At 42.6% G+C, this 19,527-nt stretch overlaps 1 protein-coding gene across 1 annotated transcript; it reads left to right on the top strand.

Annotated features, from left to right (window-relative positions):
• Positions 1–2,664: 2,664 nt before the first annotated feature.
• LOC105419746 (uncharacterized) lies at positions 2,665–4,667 on the top strand. The gene is made up of 5 exons (XM_029832298.1): positions 2,665–2,713; positions 2,821–3,501; positions 4,060–4,185; positions 4,272–4,315; positions 4,410–4,667. The coding sequence occupies exons 1-5, from the start codon at positions 2,665–2,667 to the stop codon at positions 4,518–4,520; spliced, it is 1,011 nt and encodes a 336-aa protein (XP_029688158.1). The 3' UTR covers positions 4,521–4,667.
• The last annotated feature ends 14,860 nt before the right edge of the window (positions 4,668–19,527 follow it).

The raw sequence follows: 19,527 nt of genomic DNA, 5'->3' as shown, positions 1-19,527 counted from the left end.
CAGTGTCCATAAAGACAATCTATAAATATTCTGCATGTTGAGCATGAATGTTACTTCTCACATTTACTTTTCACTGCTGCGGTGAAGGTGGCGCAAACCTCAGAGTTAAAGTTTCCATTAGTGGAAAAACAAGTCAGAAGTTGAATACAGGAAGGGCAGCCTGCTCGAGTCTTGCTTGAAAATTGGCATAAATAAAAAAATGTTTTTCAGTTTAGATCCACATCAAATGTACTCAACTCTAATAAGAGCCAATGTGGTTGTGGTTAGGTGTCGCAAACCACCACAAAGACAGACACTTTATCAGATCTGTACAAGGAAGGTTCAGGAATTTTGGTCTTTGGGAGTGGAGTTCCCGTGTCACCTTTGTTTTTTTCTGGATAGACGACTTTGTCTCACAGTCCAAAGGTTTTATGAGATTAATTTTGATGGGACAAAATTGGGCCTGGTGTCCATAGTTTGGGATCGACGTCAGCAGCTTTGCTATCTAAAGCTAGTAAAGTATGAGATAGTAAAGTATGTCATCAAAGATGGTGATGCTGATATTTCACCTACGCCTGTTATATTTAAATTCAAAAGCAAAGGTTCTACTGTATCCTTTCAACGGAACAGAATGGCTATGATTTCATTTGTGTTAAACAGTTAGTGTGAAATGTTTCCCAATCAGGACAAACAATACTATACTTTACTATATTTTTTAGCTGTTTCTTGTAAATGTACATATTGCATGACACAACCCCATCAGTGTGGCTACCAGTAAAAGATTAGCTCTCAGTCTAACTTTAGCTTTAACGTGTGCTTTGTCTGTGTGGCTGCTGACAGGAAGTCTACGCAGAGTTTCTGTTCAAAGCTGACCACAAAGAAGTAACAACCAAATATATTCCATTGTAGCGCGTTCTCTTAAGAAAGGTTCTGTTGTGATCAGTCGAGTTAATTTCAGAAGAGGATCATGATCAACTACAACATAGCAGGATTCAACTGTTTCATCCAAATTTGTGCAGCAAGAGAGTGGTTTCATGCATGTTGGCTAATGTTGGCAAGATTAAATTTGGAGGATATATTATTATTGTAATGGTTCATGTGGAATTCATTGTTAAGAATATTCAGAGGATCCCATCAACCAGTAATTAAAGCAATGGGGGCACAATTTTTTGTTATAAAAGCAAAATCAACACCTCTTTCAAACATTTTCCAGTTATGGTGAATAAAGGTGTGCTTATCTCTCTTGTGTTGCTAATTAAGTAGACCCCTCCCCCCTTTTAAGCCAAATTCAAGAACTTTAACCGAGAAGCCAGGTGGTTTAAGAAATTGTTCTTAAGAAATTGCTTTTGACGTCATCTTCATCGTGTGGACTTGAGCTTGTTCGACAAGGTGCGAGCCACTCAGCACGTGTTCATGGTTTCCAAACAAGGGCAGTCAGTGTCACTTCTTGCTAGCCAATGAAATGAACTTTTTTCATGAATAGTGAATATATGGAGGATCTCAGCTCTGTTGCTCTGACTTTCCTGTTTTGAATTGTACCTATCTGGGCATTCATTCAGGGTGTCGTGGGATGATCAACTTTTGGCTCATCACTAGTTCTCCACTGGGGTCACCCAAGGATCGGTGCCGGGGCTGCTGCTCTTTGCCATATACGCAACATTGCTCAGGCAAATCATCCCATGGTCTCCCATGGTGTTTTATACCACTGCTTTCCACATGGCACCCAGTTCTGCGTCTCATTTTCCCCAGACTAACCCTCAGGCTCAGACTAGATCTCACCATGTCTCTCAGACATATCCGCATGGATGCAGGGCCACCACCTTCAACTTAACCATGGTGAAAATGAGCTCCTTCTTTCCTTGGCAAAACTATCCATTCATCAAAACATAGATCACAAAATTGGCCCCTGCCTGTTATCGAGGCTGTTTGAAACCTTGGAGTCATGATTGTTGACCATCTGAGGTTTTGTGATCATGTAGCATCAGTCTCCCTGTCATCCCGTCACTTTGCCATATCCAACCTCAGAAAAACCAGGCCATTAAACCTACAAATGCTGATACAAGTCATGGTGATCTCCCATATTTCCACTAATTCAGATAGTCCAACGAAAGCAGGCCCATACCACCTCTCTGCTGATAGAGGTCTACTGTACCTGCCCACATTAAGATCATGTCATTCATGCTGACCGACAGACTAATACCGGAATCTGCTCCCTCTTACGTGAACAATCTTGTTTGAGCCCATGCTACCCCTCGTTGCTGCATCATTTTCCAAAAGCTGTCTGTCATAATAATTAGTGAGCATTTACTGGATGCATTACTGCAACATGAAAAAAATAAAAAGGAATGATTGCTGGTTGGTTGGTTGGTTGGTTGGTTGTTGTTGATTGGTTAGAAATGATGCACATTATAACTCAACTCAAATTGAATTCTATTTATATATGATGCAAAATCTTATTCTTAAGGTAATCCAAAAAAATTTCTTGTGGATTTTTTTAACCTTTAAATCTTCCTTTGATTTCTCCAACATCAATTTTATCAAGCAAATCTGACATTACAAGTGATCGTGTTTCCTGTATCTCACACCCTCGAGTCATCTCCAGCTGCCCAATCAGATACGAGTGCAGCATTTATCAGTTTAAAAAGGACCAGTCTTCTCTTCACTCAGCCCAAAACTTGGAGCAAGATGACATCTGCAAAGTTGATCTTCTGGCTGATATGTTTGGAGAAATTTGGTGAGGATTTCTTTTTTGTTTGTATTTTGTTTATTTATGGCATCATTTGCAAAATTCTAGATTTAAACATTAAACGGTGTTCATTTCTAATTGTATTTTGATTTTAGCTCAGACAGCTACAATGGAATTTTCTCCATCTTTGAATTGGAAGACCAATTATATCTTGGTCAAACCTGGACAGAACCTGACTTTGCCGTGTCTTCACAGAGGTGATTTTTCTACCAGGATCTCTTGGTTTAAAGAAACTCTGGGAGAGCAGCCGATTCTGATCTGTATGTACAGGATATCAAGTAAATATTGTAGATGTGCTAATGACTTCAATCCACGTTTCCAACTACATGCTGGTAACAATGGAACTAATCTGACAATAACAGATTTGAAGTTATCAGACTCAGCGACGTATTACTGTGTAAATCAGTATTTAAATGTATTTGACTTTACAGAAGGTTATAATGTCATTGTAGAGGGTTCAGGGTTGACCATAGATCAGTCAGCATCACATTCTATCCAAGCAGAAGGTTCTGTGACGCTGAATTGTACAGTACATACTGGGTGGACTTGTGATGGGGATCACACTGTTTACTGGTTCAGAAACTCTGGACCATCTCAACTGGGACTCATGTACAGCCATACAGGCGGGAATAAGCAGTGTGAGAGGAAAACCAACACCTGTTTCTACAGCTTCTCCATGAAGAACCTGAACACTTCTCAGACTGGGACCTACTATTGTGCTGTTGCAGCATGTGGACACATTCTGTTTGGAAATGGAACCAAGCTGGTGTGTGGGGGTGAGTGCTCTAATTTTGTGCAGATTATTTTCTGTATATTGTAGAAATAATTTACATATTATCTAGTTTTAAAAATATTAAGCCAGCATCCAGTAATTTATTTAATTGTCCATAAAAAGGTTATCCTAATTAGCTTTGTTCAGTTGGTTTATATATAGTGTTTTATCTAAACATTTACCAGTTCAAACAGATATGGCCTAAATATCCCCCAATTCTCTGTTTACACAGAGCTTTCAGTATCTAAAATGAGGAGAAATTGTAACATTTAAAGCCTGGTTTGAATTGTACATGGACACTGTGACAGTCCTTTAAAAACAATATTTTTGGTCAAAGTATCACTTTAACTCATTACGTTTTATGTCAGTATAGGTTCTGTTTCTATATTGTTACTTTATAAAATAATTTGTGACTGGTGATGTCTATTGTCTCCCTGAATTACACAGTAATGACATCATAACTAGCTTAATATAAAGTGAGAGGACAAATTTGTTGAAATACTTAAATGATTGTCTGAAACGGCATCGCGGATATCACAATTTCTGATGCATCTCGTTACAGATGAAGGAAACCATCTTGTTTTGGTGTATTTCCTCAGTGCGGCCTGGATATTTACCATCATCGTGGTTGTTTTATTATCCATTTCAGTTTTTATGACAAAAAGGAAAAACAGTCATCACTCTCTGGGTAACTGATGTAATATATTTTGAAGATTCTTAAAGGTAAACTGGGAAAATTACTTTAAAGAAATCTCTTCCTGTGTTTTAAAACAGACTCTCAATCAAGAGTCCAAGCTTCATCCAGAGCAAATGCAGAGGTGGAGACAATTTTGATTTTTTTAAAAAAAAGGTTATATGTATAAATAATCCTTATTTACACACACTAACTTACCCTTTATAACATATCTCCAGGGCTACCAAGAGGAAAACAACCTCCATTATGCAGCTTTGAGGAACAACCAGCCCAACAGATCAATGCAGAACAGACAGAATGAATGTGTGTACTCTGCTGTGAGGCTGTAGATGTCTTGTTGTCATTGCAGCTTAACACAGGACCTATTTAAGTATTTTGAATTTACTCATACCGGTTTCTACATTTTCAATTGTATCATTTATCAATCTCGATGAAACAAAGTTTTCCTAATAAAGTTGTTTTTTCTGGCCATGTCGACAAATGATAGATTACCTCCATATATTTATATTCATTTTATGAAGACAAAGCTTGTATTGTGCTGTTGCAGTCCTTAATTTGTGAAGTCAAAAGCTGCAACAATCGTTTTCACAAGCATTCATATCCATCGGACTATTAAGTTGACCAAAACACCCACTGGATGAGACAAATGCTCCATTATGTGATCATGACCATGTAAACAGCAGCAGGCTATGTCTTGGATACATAGAAATGCTAAGGCAGGGGCAGTATTATCCAAATGGTTGGCGTACTCCTGCTGTGGCCACCGTGGTCTCTCCTTCCCGGAACTGCAGGAATTATTTTTGCTTATTTGGGATCCAACTTGCCAGCAGTTTAGAAAATGTTTAGCTCTCTTTGTTGACCTTTTTGACCTTTTTTTGTGAAACTTGGGGCATAAAGACTAACAAAACAGATAACAAAATTGAACACAATACAAACATTAATTTTTGATTTAATTAAAAATTACTACCTGCTCAAGATTCCCAATACAACTGAAACCTTGACATCTGTCTGCTGCTTTTTGAATCTGCAGACCTTGGTTAGCTTCCTAATTGGTGCATCAGCATTCAGCATGATGAAAAGCAGTCACAGCTGCCATTGTTAAGATATAATCAATTAAAATTCGATTTTGCAACAAAAGACCTTCAACAGTTTTATTAGAATTGTGAAAAAACTGGCCAAGGGATTTTTGTCCATCCCTCTATCAGTCTTCGACTTCTTTATCCCTTTTAAGGGACAGGTGGCCGCTTATCCCACTTCTAACTCACAAAGACAAACAACTGTTCATGCCCTCATTCACTTCTAATGTCAATGCACATGGACACGGGGAGAACAGGCAAACTCTGCACAAAAAAACCCCCTGACTGCAGGAACCTTCTTGCTCTGTGGCAGCCATTTTAGCCCCTACATAACCGTGCCACCCCTGTGTCAGTTCACCTCATGTGCGTCTCAGAGAAGAAATGGACCACTTCTTGTCAAAGTGACAGGTTGACCTTTCCCTGAACCCGCCCACACCTGTTCCCCCTCCCCCCCCCCCCCCCCTCCACCTCCCTTTCTCCCTCCCGCCTCCCGCCATTCTCCCTTGCCCGCCTTTTTTTGAAAAGGGAGGAGGGTCCCACCCCCCCCCCCCCACCTCCCTTTCTCCCTCCCGCCTCCCGCCATTCTCCCTTGCCCACCTGTTTTTAAAAAGGAATGGCGGGAGTTACAAAACAGTTACAAATCAGTTTTGCCATAGTCCTGACATATCCATCTGTCGGCAACATGAGTAGTTCTACATCCGTGATTGGTGAGACGGCTGTGACCGTTATAAGAGAATTGTGTGGAAAAGTAGTTGAAAAATCCACGGTGTTTGTACAGCGTTCTCTCTTCCACTGAGGGGCCTATGTTGTCGGCTACGATGTCTTCCAATGACTGGGGTGTGTTGAAACTGATCAAACCGGGAATGGTGTGTGTGACTGAAGAAGGCTGTGAAGAAAGAAACAACACAGAACAGAAACCTTCCACAGAACAAACATTTTGTGAAACATTTGTGAAAACTATTGGAGAAAGTTAGACTGTTAGAACCCTAACACTGTGGTTCAGAAGAAAAGAGAAAAGAGTTGGTGGCTTCAAGTAAGAAATTTAGGGGCCTACGTTGTCTTCCGGTGTCCGAGGTGTGTAACTGAAGAAGCTTAAATCCCCTGGAGACCTGGAGGCCCTCCTGGAGAAAAACATTCTTAACATGAGTTATATCGCCTGAACCTGTTGTTTGGTAGAGTTCCCGTGTAGGGCCTTAACCCCATGGGAGCTACATCACCACCAGTTGGTCCATCGGGGCAGTCGTCAATATCAGACTTTTCGGCGCCAATCAACTTTTTTTTTTTTCCTTCTCGCCAAGCATTGTAAAGCGAATATATACATGATCATCTCACAGTCATTAGCTCAGTCCTCCAGAACTTCATCGGAAGCTTCACCGTCTGCGAGCGCGTGTAACAAACAAAGATGGCTGCAAAGATGACTACCGGTAAGCCTCAAATTCTTCCCAAACTTTTTCTCTGTAGTTTTCTAAATAGTTTTAGAAAACTATTAATGAATGAACTATTAATGATTAACTACTATTTACGAATAACTGTGTTTTAGAAGTTACAGTAGAGGTTCACCATATGCCAATTTATCCTGGTAAGCAATCCGTGATCTTTTTAACCTGAAAGTTGTTCTATTTTTATTCTAGATTTTTAAGTGTAACTTTCTGTATCTTTAAAGTCAGCGCCGATGAGTTTGAAGGAATAACCCTCACGCAAACAGACATTGGTATTTTACATACAGTTTTGTTTTGTTTTGTTTTTTATGAACAGCTCAGTTGTTCATAGATTGCTGAAATATAACTTTTTATGATACATTTTTCAGATCTGTTAGCCAGGGCTGAAAGATTGGTATCCGAAGACAACCAAGAAACTGAAAAAGCAGTAAAAGCATTGCTGTGTTCTGAAACCCCACCCCCCGTGCAGGGGACAAATTGCTGTGTAACTGAAATTGGTGAAATTGAGATTGAGAGCAGACCCTCGGCACTTCAACATGGGACTGACTCAAGTAAGCAGACGAACAAACTCTCCAGAAGACGTGTGAGACAGCCAGGAGGACCGAAGTCGACTGTACAAGGTAATATATTTATCTGTGATTAGAAGTATATACAAAATATGTGCCGTTTTGATGATTTGTATTTTAACGATTTTCCCCTCTGTCTAAACAGAACCATCAAAACAGAACCTTCAAACGTGCGCCTCTCTGAGCACTGTGACTCCCACGGCAGCTCCACTCTCCCGTGAACCTTCTGCCCCTGCGAGGAGACGTAGAATACGGCAAGCGTGTACCACTCTGACCCCTGTACTTACAGCGGGACCCACGGCAGCTCCACTCTCGCTTTCACCAGATCCTTTCGAACCTGCGAGGCCGATAAGGAGACGTAGGAACCAGAGACACAAGTCTAACATTGTTAGGAGATTGTTTGATGGTATATTTTATACTATATCTTCTTGACTAATAATAATAATAATATATAAAAAAAAAAAACAAAAAAAAAAAACTCATCTCTCATCTAATTACAGATTCAGGGTTGAGATTAAACGAGAGCGTTCCTGAACCGTCCTTCAACAGGGTCGAGGGGGATACGGGGGGCAACGATCATCCCCAACAACGGCACAAGCACCACGAGAGCGTTCGTCAACCGTCCTTCAACAGGGTGGACGGGGATACAGCCGGATACAATCATCCCCAACAACAGCACGAGCACCACGAGAGCGTTCCTGATCCGCTCTTTGACAGGGCTGAGGATACAGGCTGCTACATTCATTCCCAACACCCCCAAGACAAGGTAGTGCTGGAGATTTTCAATAATGTCATACGGTATATTGTTTCCTCCAATTGTAACCAAAGGTGTACTAAAACAGTGTTGAAAAAGCTGTAATTTTTTTTTTTCCTTTTTCTGTCTTTTGTTTAAGATATGGATGAGGATTTCAATGTTGAATATTTTAATCAAGTACCGATTGTTTTACAAATAGCTGTTGATCAATTAAGTGATGAGGATTTCAATGTTGAATATTTTAATCAAGTACCGAATGCTTTACAAATAGCTGTTGATCAATTAAGTGAAATTCCAATCTCCATTCCAATAAATTTACATTTTACAGAGCAAAATGAAAACGTCCTAGAACTTGACACCTTACAACTCATAAATGATGCCCTCGAAAACCTTAATGCAGTTAATGCAGTAGAGTTTGAAAATCATTCTCCTTCATCAGCTCTCCACACGCAAAGTGATCATGTCTTACACGCGGTAACAATCAGATCAGAGACGGATTCAGCAGAGACACAAGAAGGGGGGTCAGAGAGCAGCCCCTCAGCCCTTACACACATGGCCCCCCCTAAACTTTCTCCTCAGCAAGGGGGAGGAGGGCTAGGAGAAAATCCATCCGATCTCTCTCCTGAGCGGGGTGAGAGGTTTTTTAATGATTTTATCACATGGAGAACAAGACGCTCCTTTAACATTCCCACTCGGGGAAATGTGCCTGACATTGCAACATTCTATCGAGATGTAACAGGGGTTATCAGCGAATTGGTGGATGTTGCCAGACGACATAGTAGTCGCAATGATTTAATACAGTTGGAGGTGGTGGGTGAAAACGTACACAATCATGTTACAGTTGCTGTGGATGAACAAGGTGAAAATATTCTACCGGCTTTTAATGGAATGCTAGATCGGATTGTGCAGTCAAACGGTATCATTTCATCGGATGAGAATATAGAATTCATCCTTCACGTGGTGCAGAACCCAGGAGGAGGTGCCAAACGTAAGATGGAGAAAACTCTAGACTGTGAAATCATTGACAAAAAAAGACATCACTTATTTATCGTAGACAACAGAGACAACCAGCTTTGCTTCGCCATCAGTCTAGCTCACGTTATCTACCCGAAACTTACTGAAAGAGGATGCCTTGATATTGCGAGGAAGTTGCAGCATCAGGCTGGTTTAAATGATGAGACCCCCGTCACTTTCAGTGACATTGGTAAATTTGAAAATATTCTGGGGCGTAAAATTGTTGTGTTTTACAGAACATGCCACAGTAAACCCCTCTCACATTATGAGACAAAATTCTCTGATCGTTCCAATCAGTTGTTTCTCTTTTTACTACAAAATCACTATTATGGGATAAAAAATCTCAAAGCCTTCCTGGGGTCGTCAGTCTGTAATTATTGTTACAAGACTTTTAAGCACCCCTATACCCACTTTTGTAAAGGTTACTGCGCAGTGTGCAACGATCCTGCCTGCCCCACAGAAGGGTTCAACACAGTGGTTTGCTCTGACTGTAACAGAACGTGTCGCTCACCCTCTTGTTTCACCAGACACAAATTGGTCGGTTCAAGCAGAAAGTCCAGCCTCTGCGACCAAATCAAAAAATGCGCACGATGCGAACTATACTACAGTGTCAATTTGTCGTTAGACGATGCAAAGCATCGCTGTGCGGTGAAAAAATGTAAAATCTGTGGTGAAAAACTGTAGAGCGACTCTAAAGTCGATCATAGTTGTTACATTCCTACCCTCCAACCAGACATCTCACATCCTGATTTGGTTTTTTATGATTTTGAAACATTTGTGGGTCAAAATGGAGAGCATGTTCCTTTTTTAGTGCATACAAAAACATCCAAAGGTGAAGAGAAGGCGTTTTATGGTCTTGACTGTGCTAAAATGTTTATTTTGCATTTCAGGAAGCCACGATACAAACAGAACATCTTTATAGCCCATAATGCCAAGGGGTTTGACAGTTATCTGGTGTTAAAAGGTATGTTGGAACTGGATGTGACGCCACAACAGATTCTGATGAACGGGAGTAAAATCCTCAGTTTTGAGGAATCCCATTATGGTCTCAAATTCATAGATTCCCTGTCATTTCTCCCCATGCGTCTCAGCGCTATGCCCAAAGCCTTAGGATTCACTGACAAGACCAAGGGGTATTTCCCACACAAATTTAGCTCAGAAATTCACCTCAATTACGTGGGGCCCTATCCCGTTCCGTCCGACTACGACGTAGATCGCATGACGGTGCGCGAACGGGAAGAATTTGACCCGTGGTACAACGAGGTCAGCCGCGGTACCTTTGACTTCAAAAAGGAGGCCTCGCTGTACTGCAAAAATGATGTTGACATTCTCACCCAGGGCAGTCTTAAATTTAGAGATCAGTTCCTAGGTGAGACGGGGGTAGACCCTTTTGGTTCTATCGCCATAGCCGGAGCCTGTATGAAGGTGTTTCGCACCAATTATCTGACTCCTAACACTCTGGCTATCCCCTGCCCGCACAACTATTTGAATCAGAGCAAAAGATTCTCTAGCGCATCGGTTCAATGGTTAGAATGGTTGATGCACAAAGAAAAAATCTTTATACAGCATGCTCTAAACATGGGTGAAAAACAGATTGGTGCATTTTTCGTAGACGGATATGCTGAGATTGACGGTGTAAAACATGTCTGGGAATTTCATGGATGTTTTTACCACGGCTGTCCCAGTTGCTTTGATCCCACAGTACAGTGCGATATGAGAGGCGTCACCTTTGGTGAACTGCACTACAAAAGTGAGAAGAGGGTGAGTGAGCTACAGACCACACATGGGGTTCGTGTTGTAGTCATGAGAGAACACACGTGGAACCAGATGAAAACAACATGCACGGAGGTTAAAGAATTTCTCCGTTGCTTTAACGCTCCTGAGCCTCTCAACCCCCGAAAAGCACTTTTCGGAGGTAGAACGAGCGCTTTAAAACTGCGACACACGGCAGCGCCCGATGAAACCATCCTCTATGTTGATGTCACCTCACTGTACCCGTTTGTCAACAGTACTTGCTCTTACCCCTTTGGTCACCCCGTGATCATCTACAAAGATTTCGAGGACCCACGCAGCTACTACGGCTTCATCAGAGCCACTGTGTATCCTCCTCGAGGTCTTTTATTCCCCGTGTTACCGCACAAAAGTGAGGGAGGTAAATTACTCTTTACACTGTGTCGCACCTGTGCCGAAACTAACAATGAGGGTGGCCCCTGCGAACACGACGATGAGGGCAGAGCTCTGACGGGGGTCTGGGTCACCGTTGAATTCATCAAAGCTCTGGATGTGGGGTACAGGGTGGGTAAAATTACAGAAGTCTGGCACTTTGACAAGAGCAGCGACACTGTGTTTACCGACTACATACACACCTTTTTGAAAGGAAAGCAGGAAGCCTCGGGTTACCCCGCTGAGGCGACGGACCGAGAGAGCAGGGAAAAATACATCAGGGACTATCAGGAGCATCAGGGCATTCTTTTAGATGCTGGCAAAATCGAGACCAATCCTGTGAAAAGACAGGTTGCTAAATTGTGTCTCAACAGTTTGTGGGGAAAGTTTGCACAGAGAGATAATTTGTTTAAAACCACCATTGTCTCAGATCCTAAAGAATTCTTTAGTTACATGTTTTCAGGTAAATACAAAGTCGAATACTTTACCGTTCTCCACAGCAACAGAGCTCTCATCAGGTGGAAATACACCGACAGGTACGTTCAACCCCCAGGTAAACAGAGTAATGTTTTTATTGCAGCATTCACCACAGCACACGCACGACTGAAGCTGTACAGTTATCTGGAAAAACTACAAGACAGAGTGTTTTACATCGACACAGATAGTTTAATCTATCTGGTCAAAGAGGGTGAGAAACCTCTAGAGCTGGGTAACTATTTAGGTGACCTGACGGATGAACTGGATGGTGACAGCATTCAAGAGTTTGCAGCGGCGGGTCCCAAGAGTTACGCGTACCAAACACGAAATAAAAAGAAAGTCGTCATGCGTGTGAAAGGTATCACTCAGACCCGGGAATTTTGTGAGCGTGTGAGCTTTGACAGTGTCAGAGAGCTGGTGGAGGGTTACCTGAGTAATAAACAAGAGGGAAACACGATCGAGATCCGTCAACACAGCATCAGACGTGATAAAAAGGGTTTCGCATTGAGAAATGTGTCATTTGATAAAAAAATTAGGGTGGTGTATGACAAAAGACGACTCTTTGCTGACGGAACAACTCTGCCTTTCGGGTATTAGAAATGCAGGAAATTGAATTTGATCCTAGGTTTATCTTTCCTTTTTCTTGTTTAATCGCGGGTCCGAGCGGGTGTGGAAAGACCTATTTTGTAAAAAATGTATTGGAAAACTGTGACCGTGTAATAAATGTTGTACCTGACAATATCGTGTGGATTTATACCTCTTTTCAACCTATGTACGCTGAACTGCAAAAGATGATTAAAAACATTAAATTTGTCAAAGGTCTGCCTGATTCTTTTGAAGATGAAACACTGTTTCCTCCTGATCAAAAGCATTTGATTATTTTGGACGATGTTATTTTTCAAGCCTCTGACCATCCTGAAGTGGTAAAGATTTTTACACAGTATCGCCACCACAGAAACATGAGTGTTATGATGTTGACTCAAAACGTGTTTCACCAGGGTAAACACAGTCGCACCATCAGTTTGAACAGCAATTATTTGGTCATGTTTAAAAACCCACGGGATAAACTACAAATGAATATATTGGCTCATCAGATTTTTCCATCACAAAAGACATTTTTCTTGGAGAGTTTTGAAGACGCCACAAAAGACCCTCACGGGTATTTAATAGTGGATCTCACCCCCGTCTGCCCAGATCCGTACAGACTGAGGACGGGTGTGCTTCCTCACCAGCAAGCGGCCGTTTACATCCCCAGAGCGTCGACGTAGATCATCATGTCAGCGCGTATAAAAAGAAACGCACCCCTGCTGAAGGCCCTGTACCGTGCCACACCCAAGAAACGTAGAGACATTCTTATTCACAGCTCCCCGGATTTTATCCAGACACTGTGTGAGATTTCTTTAAATCTTCTAAAAGGAAACCTCCCCCTGACTCCTTCTCAATTTAAAAAACTGAAGAGACAGAAAAAAATTATCAAACTGCTGGCTGATAAAAGAACCAGTTTAAAGAGGAAGCAACAGGTTCTAAAGAAGCAGACGGGCGGATTTCTTTTACCTCTCCTCTCAGCGGTGGTACCTTTGATCGGGAACCTCGTCGGAGGATTGATACGAAAATGACTTTGAAAAAGGCCCAAAAAATGTTTCTCGTCACCCCTCATCAACTCAACCGCCTGACGCGGCCCTCCCAGTCCATCAGAGATGTCGCGGAGGACGATTTGGATGCTAGGATGAGAGCCATCTTAAACGAGCAGGGGCTGAGCTCTCATGAAAAAATTAAAAAATATAACGCGTTACTGCAAAGATATCTGACCTTTGTGAAGCAGGATCAGACAGAGAATCTGACAGAGAATCTGACAAAGACGGAGGCAGAGGCAGATTCTGGGACGGACGTACGGACGTCCGATAGCATCATCGACGACGTGTTGCAGAGCCTCCCACCGCGAGATCGCAAGAATGCCGAATACGTCTTAAAGAAATTATCCGACCGTCACGATGTTTGGAATACAAAAGGGGAATTTGTGTACCGGGGCAACGTTGTAAAAGGGTCTCACATGATCGATCTATTCAAACGACTCTTGTTTCCTTTTAAAAAGAAAAAATCAGAGGGTTCTGAACCTCCCGGATGGACACATTTTTTAAATACTCTCTCAGAATTAAACATCCCTTTGTCTTCTATAAGTAACCCAAAAGCGCGTAATCAATACCGACTCCTCAAGATGGATGCGATCGGATCTCAAGACTCTGAAACACCTGCGGATCTACCGTCAAAAACTAGAAGACGAACAAATGACCCCCCGCGTTGGATTAACATTTCATCGTGAATAAATGTAATACACAAAGTTTTGTCTTTTACCAATAAAGCGTTTATTAAACATTTTTTCGAGCGTACAGTCATTCATTCAAAAACTTTAAAAATCTTTAAAACATTGCAAAAAACAACACCCCTGCTTGGAGGGACCATTGATTTTATTTCTAATACAGCGCTGATATTTCCTCACATAGTCGTACACCATGAAGTCATTCTTTATTACATCATCATTGTACAAAGACAGTACTTGATCAAAAGATAGCCCGCACGCGCGGTGACAGAGGTAATAGATGCAATGTTGTCCGCAGACCGTCGACATGTGGTGCTGCAACTGAACGTCGTGGTACTCAATGTTTTTAGAACGTTTTTCCAGAAACTGTAAGATGCTCGGGGGGTAGTGATCAAAGTCCGGCGGAAATCCATAAGAATCAAAAAAGGTGGCTATGCCACCATTTTCCAGCGTCAAAGCTAACCAGTGCTCCCCCGGCATGTGAGCCGGATGTGTGTTGACGATAAAGTAGGCCGGGGTTCTAAAAGAGGGATTCAGCATGGGCAGTTGATCGGACGCCCACACCCCGCAAAACACATCTCCCAGCAGGCTATGCAGAAGGTTCTCTAGTTGAACGTTGTCCATCTTTTAATAATAGTCCACCAGCACCTGCCTCTTGGCGTTGATCTCCAGAATAGAATCGTAACAGGCGTAGACGATAAGGGTCGCGGTGTGCTGCAGGGGTGTTCTAAATCTCAACTCCAGCCTGAGGTTTCCGTTTGAGACGGTAGACAGTGCGTCGTTGTCATCGCTCGGATTGAGATTAAACACAAACAGAGAGTAGCCGTCATTAAAGTCATCACGGCTGATACTCAGGGGTAAATCTTTGAGATGTCTCCCGGTAGCCAGGAACATGTTGTAGAATTCTCTGACGGACACCCCGTTGTTAAAATCGGGTTGGAAAGCTTTAGCCGGAACTTGCCGGCCGTCCTGACAGAGAGCCAGGTATTCGATGTCATAGTGTCTGAAATTAAAAGGCGACAGGTCTCGTCTTCCTGTGAAAGCCTCGTGGTGTACCATACCCAGAACCACGTACTTTGGTATGCTACCCAGAAACAGATTCTCCTGGTTGCAAACCCTAGAGTTTGCCGGAATAGAGTAAGTTTTCACATTAACGCGTGAAAGGGGGTAGAGAGCGTTGCCCTTCATTAAGGCGGCGGCGTGACCTAACCTGACTGCTGGGGACACGGCTACTTTTTTAACAAATAGGGAAGCCCCCAGTACTTTTAGGCTAAAAGTAGAGTCACGCGCCCCCATGAGGCAGAAAGCATCGTTGGCTCGCATCAGTTTAATTCTCAAATCGACAGAGTTGAGCAATAGTCTCTCGCAGAAAAAGATGTCCCCGTGGAGAGGACCGAGCAGGTGTACTTCTCTGGAACGGGCTGTGGACGCGGCTCTCCTCGTTAACCCTTTATTTGGACCGTTCACGAGCACGATAGAGTCCACTGACCCGGCGGTATCTTTGTAAAAAAGACCCCCGGTAAACTGACTGGAGAGTGTGTCCGGTGAAAAGTTGAGCAGGGTCTCAATCATGCAGCGATAGGGGTGGGTAGCGCTCGACTGAGAGATGAGTCGATCCCCCAGGGTCACGTCGCATTGACTGAAAATTGTATTTAGAGGATAATTGATAAGACCCACCGCTGCGTCATTAGCTAGGTTCGATCCGTTAGCGTTGGTGATTTTTACACGGAGATGCAACAGAGTGTCGTTCAGATCCAGATACCGGTCCCCGTCTCCGGGGATGAAAAACTCAATGGGTCCCCCGTCGGTGATGGCTGACAGGGGAGAAATTTCCGTGTAGGTTTTTTCATCGATAGACAGCTGCGTCATAGGTGCTGAAAATAAATCCAATTCGGCCAGAGTACACTCTGGAGATTTCTGATGTACTAGAGCCATTTTCTTTTTTCTCAAAGAAAAGATATTCTTAAAAAATATCAGAGCTCCGGACGGACTTCTTCTTCACACGACGGCCTTTTGCAACTGATTTCTTCCTTTTACCGAACGGCTGTTTATTAAAGCTCGAGGGGATGCGTTCTCCGGGGGGTCGTCTTCTCTTCCTACGCGACAACACCATAATGCCCCCGGATCCTTCTTGCTTCATCTCTTGATCATCTTCTTGATCACCGGCGAACCGTTCCATCACGTGTTTGACGGCGTTGGAGGCGATGTTACTCGCAGCGGCTTTAAGATGAGGTTTAGCTATTTCGAAACCTTTCTTGGCCAAAGGGCTGACGAAACGAAATAATTTAGAAAACAAAGATCCTATCCCCCGACCGTACATGACCGGTGCACCGTAAAACCCCGGCAAATTCCCCCCTACTTGACTCTCATAATATTGTACAAATCGGTGAGGATCTTCTCTCAAACCTACCCGAGCCATTTTCTTTTTCTCTATTTTTCTCTTAGCCTTGAACACTTTGTGTGTGGATAGCTGATCAGCCTCCTGAAAATGAATGATGAGGACGCGGGCGATTGGAATATATAACCCTGGGGTTCAAGTTCTAGGTCTAAAGTGGAGAGTCGCGATAGTCTTGCCGTATGAAAATTTTACCGGTTTGTTTTGATCCGTTTTTATCTCCACCTGAATGTTTTCAATGTGGTTTTTGGACACCGGTAAATAGTAAGCAGGATTGAAATACTGTGTGACGATTTCACCGAACGTTCCTTTTACATCAATCGTTCTCAAAAGTGGCGCATAAACGTCGCCGACCATCTGCGGTGCAACTACGTCGCTGTAACAATACATGTGATAAAACCCAGCTCGTAAATCGCAGGGATAGTACGCATACCTTTGGTCAAACGTAAACCATTCCCCTGACTTCATACCCATCAAATATGCCAGGGGTCCTTCGAAGAGTACGTGGGTTTTACCTCCCGATTGGAAATCAAATCTTTTCAGAAGACTATCATAGACGAGGTAAATATCAGACTTTATTCTTCTAAATTGTCCGTCCATCTCGAATCTAAAGGCTGAGAAGCCGTTGAAATATGATTGTTTCATCTCTTGACGATGCACCTTGCTCTCCGTGGCCGGTTCTTGAGGGTTTTCCCTCCAGTAAAAGTAGGCATCCTCCTGAGAAAGGTGATAAAAGGTGTGCGGGTATGAAATCTGCGTTAAAGCTACTTCCCAGCTTCCCTCTAAATCGATATGTTGAGGCAAATCCACGCGGTAACTGGAACTCGTGTTTTCTTTAAAAACATCGACGCTGGCGTTGGAGGGTAGGGTAATAAAAAAACCCTCGTCCTTCGGACCGTACATGATGAAATGATATCCGTTGCGATCGCGAGTTGATTTTTATACGTTCTTTAAATCTGCGGCTTTGATCCAGCTGTTGAATTTCTCCGGCCAGTTTTTCCAACTTACAAAGACTTGCTTTTCACCCCTGACGACGCGATGCTTCAGAATCTTTTCTACGTGGAAAAGTCTGTCTTCACCCATCGTTACCTTTTGTAGCTCTGGCTCATAAAATGACCCTTGGATGGGTTCTCCATCGTAATCTTTTAACTTGTACACTGGAGGGTCGCGAGGGATGCGTTCAGATACCGTAAACACCTCGTTCGTAAAACTCTGTTCATATTTTTTATCAAACACTCCTCTCAGTTTTGAAATTCTAACTAGGTCCCCCTTCTTGAAATTCATCTTGGTTTCAACCTTCCGTCGGTTTTCAGATTTACCGTACAAGCTTTGAAACACTTTAAAAGTGTTCTCCGAGGTTACCTCAGCGGGTTTCATCTTGATACTGCTGTGATAACTGTGATTATAGCTTTTCACCAAGTCTTGTAAGACGTCGGTGTATCGCAGAGTGTTGTTTGCTGTAAAATATCTCCACATTCTACCTTTTAATGTACGATTAAATCTTTCAATCACAGAGGCCTTAAGGTGGCTGGCGGTGGAAAAATGAACGATATTGTGTTTTCTCATCAAAGCTTCAAAACTCTTGTTAAAAAATTCTTTCCCCGCATCAGTTTGTATTTTTTCAGGCGTCTGACTTGACTCAAAAATGGATTCAAACGCCTTTACCACCTCAGCCGCTGATTTTCTCTTCAGAGCCCTGACGTAAGCTTTTTTGGAAAATATGTCTATGACCGTTAATAAATAATTATATCCGTCATTATGCTCCGACAGGGCTTGCATATCGCACAGGTCCGCTTGAAATTGGTTTAAAGGGCGGGGGGTGAAAACCCTGTTTCTTGGAAAATGTATCCTGGCCGGTTTGTGTAGAGTGTAAGCGTCCTGTCCCTGTAGAAATGTTTTAACATTTTCTCGAGGAACCGTCTTTCCCATTTCTTCTTGCACCCCCTTATGGAGCCGCTCTACACCACCGAGGCTACCGGGATGCGCGGGATCATAGTACACTTTTTCCATGAAGCGTGTCTCAGACATGTTGAAAACAGAATGAGAAGGGATGCTCGTTTGAGAGGTATTTATTTTTTTATTAGCTGTTAAGAAATCTTTAGCATACACATTTTGTGAGTAACATGAGTAAATACATTTTGTGAGTAACATGAGCAAATACATTTGTAACATTTGTAATGTGAAAGTACAGATAGTCAAAAACTAGTCTAAGACCAATGCGTTATCATCAATAGAGTTTGAGTTAAGACTTTATGATCTAGACTGAGGCAGATATCATCGTGAAATTTTCCAAGTTCTTCCAAGATGCTTACAGAATGGTTGTTTTGCACAAGTCTGCTGGTCACATCAATGAGCAAAGCATAAAAGGCTATCATATGACATGGTTTTACAACATCGTTGGACAGTTCTTTAAAAATTACTTTAAAACAATCCGACAATCCAGATTTGCTCATAAGCATCGTGTCATTTACCATCTCTTCCCAAAGTGCGGGTCCTGCACACGTTCTGGTTTTTTCCAGCAAGATGTTTTTGTTTGAAGCCGTTTTGTTCTCAATAGCCTGGTACAAGATGTTTATTATCTGACCCTTGATCAATTGGATCTTGACACCTTCTACATCGTTTACAACTTTTCCCCAGAAGCTCCCCATTTTATATCTGAAAATGGTGTTTTCAGATATAAGTGTTTTCAGTCCAGTACTGAGTCACCGTGTCCAGATGTTCCTGTTTAATCTCGCTGTCGTTGTCGGCGATACTCTCGTACATTTGTTGGATGGGAGTGTAGATTAATTCGCTGGATTTCAGCTCGAGCAAAAGGCTCTCTGCGGCGATCTTGACTTTCACGTAGTCAGCGTTGACACCGCACGCTTTCAGGAAATTTTGAATAGCAGGAATGAACTTGGGTGTGTAGAGTCTTTTCATCAACATGTAAAAGTTGTTGCGGTAGAAACCCGGTTCGATCACATCCAAACACTGGTGTTGGCGCTGGCTGGGGTGGTCGATCCGACATCCGTTGCAAACCTCACCCTTGTACAGGTCCAGGACGACGCTAAGTAGATGAAGAACGCCTTTTTTTACCAGACCAAAGAATTCAGATGCCCAGCCGTCAAGCTGGTCAGCACCGTTACATACAGCCCC

This window comes from Takifugu rubripes, unplaced genomic scaffold (assembly GCF_901000725.2).
Source record: "Takifugu rubripes unplaced genomic scaffold, fTakRub1.2, whole genome shotgun sequence".
Taxonomy (NCBI): domain Eukaryota; kingdom Metazoa; phylum Chordata; class Actinopteri; order Tetraodontiformes; family Tetraodontidae; genus Takifugu; species Takifugu rubripes.
Note: the sequence above shows the minus strand (reverse complement) of the source record. Positions and strands in the feature narration are given on the sequence as shown.